This window comes from Hylobates moloch, unplaced genomic scaffold, assembly GCF_009828535.3.
Source record: "Hylobates moloch isolate HMO894 unplaced genomic scaffold, HMol_V3 SCAFFOLD_38, whole genome shotgun sequence".
Lineage (NCBI taxonomy): Eukaryota > Metazoa > Chordata > Mammalia > Primates > Hylobatidae > Hylobates > Hylobates moloch.
Genome location: NW_026652313.1, coordinates 398307 through 404306, shown reverse-complemented (window position 1 = coordinate 404306; position 6000 = coordinate 398307). Strand labels below are relative to the sequence as shown.

Below are 6000 nucleotides of genomic sequence, written 5' to 3'. Positions count from 1 at the left end.
TGTACCCTAAAACCTAAAGTACAATAATAATAAAAAAAAATTAAGATACCTGATACAGCTGTTGAATCATAATGTTATGAAAATGTAGAACTAATTTCATGATACAATCATTGAGGAGCTATATCTGCCACTAAATATAAATTTTAAAGACAGGACATAAAAAGATAATATTCAGAAAAGAAGTTATGTGGAGAAGAATATTCAAAAGAGCTGCATGAAAACACAGGCAGGTATGACCAGTTAAATCATCTTCAAAGTATCTGTGGCTGGAGGCTGACAATTCATCAAATAATTTTTCTTAAAATCTTGATGTTTAAAGTGTTCTTAAAAAATTAATAAAGATATAAAAAGTCTCAACACAGATCGGTTTATTTATATGTATGCTTGAGATCTCTGAAATATGTGATGTTCTGCCAGTAATGGCCTTCGGCATGCAAATCCCTTTTTTTTACTTTGTTTTAAACAATTGGTTGAAAAAAGATTAATTTTGAGTAATTTCACAAGTGAGAACATTATTTATAGCACAGCTCATTATTATATAGATTTGACTATGTCCTTCATCAAACTATGTGCTCCGAAATGACTACATACAGTCAAAGCCTGTCATACATGGATTGCTTCTCTATGAGAATGTTAATTGCCCTGTTATTAAGAAGTCCCACCATACTTCACAAAGGAAGTAGTCACTTTTATTTTTTTCATGCTTTGATCATTGATCCAAATACATTTTTACATAATAAGCTTTTAATGATTATTCGAACTATTCTGTTCTTATTTCTTCATAATTATGAGTATTCTAGAAAGTTCAAAAGATTTACAAACTTGGTAAGGATAATAAGAACATAACTGTACTGGGAGTCTACAGAAATCTTTGAAATTATATGAATCTCAGATTTTAAAGTGTTATAGTTAATATGTGGCCGACACAAAAACCTGCACACAGGTGTTTATAGCAGCTTATTCGTAATTGCCAAAACTTAGAAGCAACCAAGATGTCTTTCAGTAAGTGAGTGGATAAATATATATTACCAAGTGTGAGAAACTAGTTTGAAAAGGCTACATACTGCATGATTCCAATGACATAACATTCTGGAAAAAGAAGAACTGTGGAGATAGTAAAAAGTTCAGTGGTTACCAGAGGACTTTTAGGGCAGTGAAACTACTCTGTATTATACTATAATGGTGAATACATGTCATTATACATTTGTCCAAACCCATAGAATATATAACATCAAAAGCGAACTCCAATGTAAACTACGGACTTTGAGTGACAATCGTGTGTCAGTGTAGGTTCATCAACTGCAACAAATGCACCACTCTGGACTGGGGAGTGTGTTGATGGTGGAGGAGGCAGGGACTATATGGGCGCACTCTGTACCTTTTGCTCTATTTTGCTGTGAACCTAATAGCTATAAAAAATAAGGTCTACTTTTTAAAATGGCATTGTTGCCCTTCAAAGTCAGAATAGGATGGTTATGTGAAACGTTATCAAATATTCATACCTTTCAATTGTTTATGGAACAATTTTTACTTCTTAAGTTTGTCTCCTCTAATTTTACTATTCAACAAGTAATTTTCAGCATCCTTAACCAGAGATACAAACAAATAATGACATGGGCTTTGTTTACAATGAGTGTTCTTTTTTGTTGGTGGGGGGTGGGGGTAAGATTAAAGCACTTGAAACAATTGGACAACCAATATGTGATGAAATTTAATTAACTGGTTGTTAGTGTAGATGAGTGTGTCTGGTGCAAAGAGGTTAAAGTGGACTGCTTTTTGAAGTATTGATAGTTTTAAAGTTCTTATAGTCCTCTTCATTCTATTAAATGTTTATTTGTAGGGGTATAAATATAGCAAATCAGATAATATTTCAAAACTTCAATCTTTAAATTAGCTTGGACGCTCAAACATTCTTTCCTAGAAACGCAATTGCAAATAATGACTAATTTTTCTTCAAAAAAGGAAGTAAAAGAATATTTATCTAATAGGATTAGAATCTCACCTAGATGCAAGCCAATAAAGTCTGAGTCAGGAATTCCGACAAGGCTGGAGCCCAAATTTCAGGAGGAAGTGATAGTGATGAGGCGGAATGGTAGTGATGGAGGAGGAGTTCCAGGAATCGGGGAAGGTATAAAAAACCAGAATGAGACTTCTGGATTGAAGATGGAGTTTGAAAGTGTTGAAGTGAGTGAGAAAGTGTTGAGCTGAATTAGAAAACTCACATGGTGAAGCTCTTGGGTAAGGAGGGAAATGAAGGCAAATGAGTTATCTTTATTCTTGCACCCTACCGTTCCCCCAGAGAGTCTCAGTGGTGGCACTGCCATGCTTCCAGCTGGTCAAGCCAATTCAGAACATTCTGTCCATTTCCATTCTACCCCTAAATTACATGTCAAATATGTTCACTTCTCTCCTCTCCACTGGCGCCATTCTAGACTAAGCCTCATTTGTCTATTACCTGGAGCACTGCAAAGTTTCCTAATCAGCAGCCCAGCTTTCCCTCCTACCCTCCCCTCAAGTCTCCTACCCAATGGCACTCCACCCCAGTAGCCAGAATTATGTGACCAAAACATACCTGTTTCCTAAGTGGTCCCTTGGCTTCAAATTCTTCATTGATTCCCCTTTGCATTTTAAATAAAACCCAAACTTCTTCCCTTTGCCTAATGATGCTTCTCTACCTCATCAACCTCAGCTCATGTCACTTGTCCCTGCTCACTGGGCTCCATCACCACAACCTTCCCAGAGTTCGCTAATCCTCAGCCTGAAGCCTCTTCCTCACCACTTTAACTACCACCACCACTTCCCCACTCCTACCTCCCCTACTCTCATGGGTGATTTCCTTTTCTTCCTCCAGATCTCAGCTTAAATGGCACCATTTTACAGAAGCCTCCCTCTAACTACCCCTTGTACAAAGCACCGGCACACAGTTATTTTTCATTACATCACCTGTTTTCTTTCTTTTTAGACCTCTCCATAAATTGTAAATATTTATTAACTTGTTCAGTATACCCTCCCTGGGAGATGGTAACCTCCCCTAGGGCAGGAACTCTGTTTCATTCAATGATGCATGCATAAAATCTTGCACAGGGCCTTACACTTAGCAACTATCCAATATAGAAATTATCACATGGCACCTGCTTTCCTGTTATCCTCTATGTCTTCTTCTTTCTCTAATACTAATACAGGAGTCATTAAGAAATTATTTTAGGCAGTTAGGGTAAAAGAGGCTGGGCGCGGTGGCTCACACCTGTAATCCCAGCCCTTTGGGAGGCCGAGATGGGCGGATCACCTGAGGTCAGGAGTTCAAGACCAGCCTGACCAACATGTTAAATATAAAATTAGGCGTGGTGGTGCATGCCTGTAATCTCAGCTACTCAGGAGGCTGAGGCAAAAGAATCGCTTGAACCCGGGAGGCGGAGGTTGCCGTGAGCCAAGATTGTGCCGTGGCACTCCAGCTTGGGCGACAAGAGCGAAACTCTGTCTCAAAAAAAAAAAAAAAAAAGAAAGAAAGAAACAGTAAAAGAGTCCTCGGTGGAATTTTCCTTTAATAAAAAGCAGCCCCAAACCATTTCTTTTCTAACAGAAAGCAGCCTGAAAAGTCAAGCTGCAAGCACAGATATGCAAGCTGGAAGCTTTCATATGTAAATGTCAGCAGCTGTACCTGGAAGCCAGATACATTCAATATGGCGATTCCCGCTCCCTTTTCCTTATCACCATGTGTGTGGGTATCACAGCACTGGCCAGGTGAAGCCACATGTGCAGGTGTCACCACGACAGCCAGGTAGAAGCCACATTTGCATAATAAAAGATTAGGGTGGGAGGGCCAGTCTTTTAGGTCTTTTCGCAGGCTATGTAAATGACACACCTGGTGAAACCAATCCCCTGGGCTCTATGTAAATCAATCACCGCCTCCTCAAGCCTCTGTACAAAATCAATCATGTTCTGCCCCAAAACCTGGAAACCCTCTCTTGGGCCACCAGCTTTCTCATCATGAGGAAACTTTCTCTCTCTACTTTTTTGTCTATTAAACATTCCTCTCCTTAACCTACTCCACGTGTGTGTCCTTGTCCTTAATCATCTCAGGGTGAGACAATGAACCACGGGTTTTCCACAGACAATGAAGTCGTTTCAATACCAGACCAGCCTGGATTCTGAGCCCATAGTAAGAATACAACAAATTTCTGTTTTTAAAATTATTGGCTGAAAATTGTTTGTAGAAGAGGGTAATTGGATTGAACTGTGAAGTATGGGCAGATGTTTCATAGAAGAGAGGAATGGAGAGGCACTCTGGGTGGGAAACAGCATGAACAAAGGCAAAGAGGAAAATGTTGGCATCTTCTGGAATCATGGAAAGAACATCCTAAGAGGTGAAGGTTCCTAGAAAATAACTGGCATCAGGGTTGTGGAAACCATGATGAGAAAGACAAATGTTTATAAAATATCAGGGAGAAACTGCTCTTTGCCATGCCTTTGTATTAACCGCCTTCAAACTTTGTGTCTTCTCCCTTTTTCCTCAGTTTCTCATGGGGGTGGACAGGATATCAAGTGCTCCCTTGGCTATTTCCCCTGTGGGAACATCACAAAGTGCTTGCCTCAGCTCCTGCACTGTAATGGTGTGGACGACTGCGGGAATCAGGCCGATGAGGACAACTGTGGTGAGTGAAGCCCCTGCAGTCACAGTGAGAGAAAGGAGCAGAAAGGACTGAAGGTGAAGTCGCTGAGACTTCTCTCAACAAAAAGACAAAACTAAATTAAAATACAAAACATACGTTGCTTAGGGAAATCTTACACTTATTTCAGTAGCTTAAAATATCCACTCTTTTCTTTTCTTTTCTTTTCTTTTGAGACGGAGTCTCGCTCTGTTGCCAGGCTAGAGTGCAGTGGCACGATCTCGGCTCACTGCAACCTCTGCCTCCCGGGTTCAACTGATTCTCATGCCTCAGCCTCCCGAGTAGCTGGGACTACAGATGCCCACCATCACGCCCGGCTAATTTTTTTTATTTTTAGTAGAGACAGGGTTTCACCGTGTTAACCAGGATGGTTTCAATCTCCTAACCTCATGATCCACCCGCCTCTTCCTCCCAAAGTGTTGGGATTACAGGCATGAGCCACCATGCCCGGCCTTAATATCCACTCTTTTCTATGTAATGGTATCACAGCCAATATTCCAGGCAAGTGGTGGTTGCTCATAGAGTAAGTTTTAACCAAGGTTGTCCAACCCACAACCCGCAGGCTGCATGCGGCCCAGGATGGCTTTGAACACAGCCCAACACAAATTCATAAGGTTTTTGAAAGCATTAGATTTTTTTGTGATTTTTTTAAGCTCATCAGCTATCATTAATGTAAGTGTATTTTATGTGTGGCCCAAGACGACTCTTCTTCCAGTGTGGCCCAGGGAAGCCCAAAGACTGGACACCCCTGTTTTAACCCAACAAACCTGCCCAAGTAAGGTGTTAGAGGCAGAATACTGTTGAAAATGAGAATATGGGCTCTGGAGCCAGACTGCCCAAGTTTGAACCTGGGTATAATGATAACCAATTATCTAAGCTTGAGAACATTTCCTAACCTCTTTGTGCCTCAGTTTCCTCATTTTATAAAAGGGCATGGTAATTGTGCCTATACTAGAAGAATTCAGGAAGATTAAGGGTACAGAATTAGAAGAGTACTAGACATCTAGGAGGTGCTGTCTAAGTGTTGGATGCTGTTGCCCTTATCTTTTGGGAAGAAAAGTGAGCGCTTCTAAAAGAGACAAAACAATATGTAAATACAACTTACTTACTACTTAACCAACAACCATACCTCTGGATTTATAAAGCCGGTAAGTAGGGCTTCTGGCCAATTTGAATATGGGAAAATAGCTTTCAGTTAGAATTTTGTTCAAACTTCTGAAGCCTTAAAAATACAAAGTTAGAACCTGAATTGTTTGGATCTGAGTCACTGGGAAAATAAACTTCGGTTAATTATGTAAAATAGTAAGATTTCTCACCTGTCAAGAAATAAGGT

The 6000-nt window shown here is 40.0% G+C and overlaps 1 protein-coding gene across 1 annotated transcript in view; it reads left to right on the top strand.

The window, feature by feature from the left end:
- Positions 1-2079: 2079 nt before the first annotated feature.
- LOC116463480 (relaxin receptor 1-like) overlaps positions 2080-6000 on the top strand; it is a 77874-nt gene continuing 73953 nt past the window's right edge. The window contains exons 1-2 of the mRNA XM_058434657.1: positions 2080-2188; positions 4515-4652. Of these exons, the coding sequence (XP_058290640.1) occupies positions 2080-2188; positions 4515-4652 (247 nt within the window). The remainder of the gene's footprint in view (positions 2189-4514; positions 4653-6000) is intronic.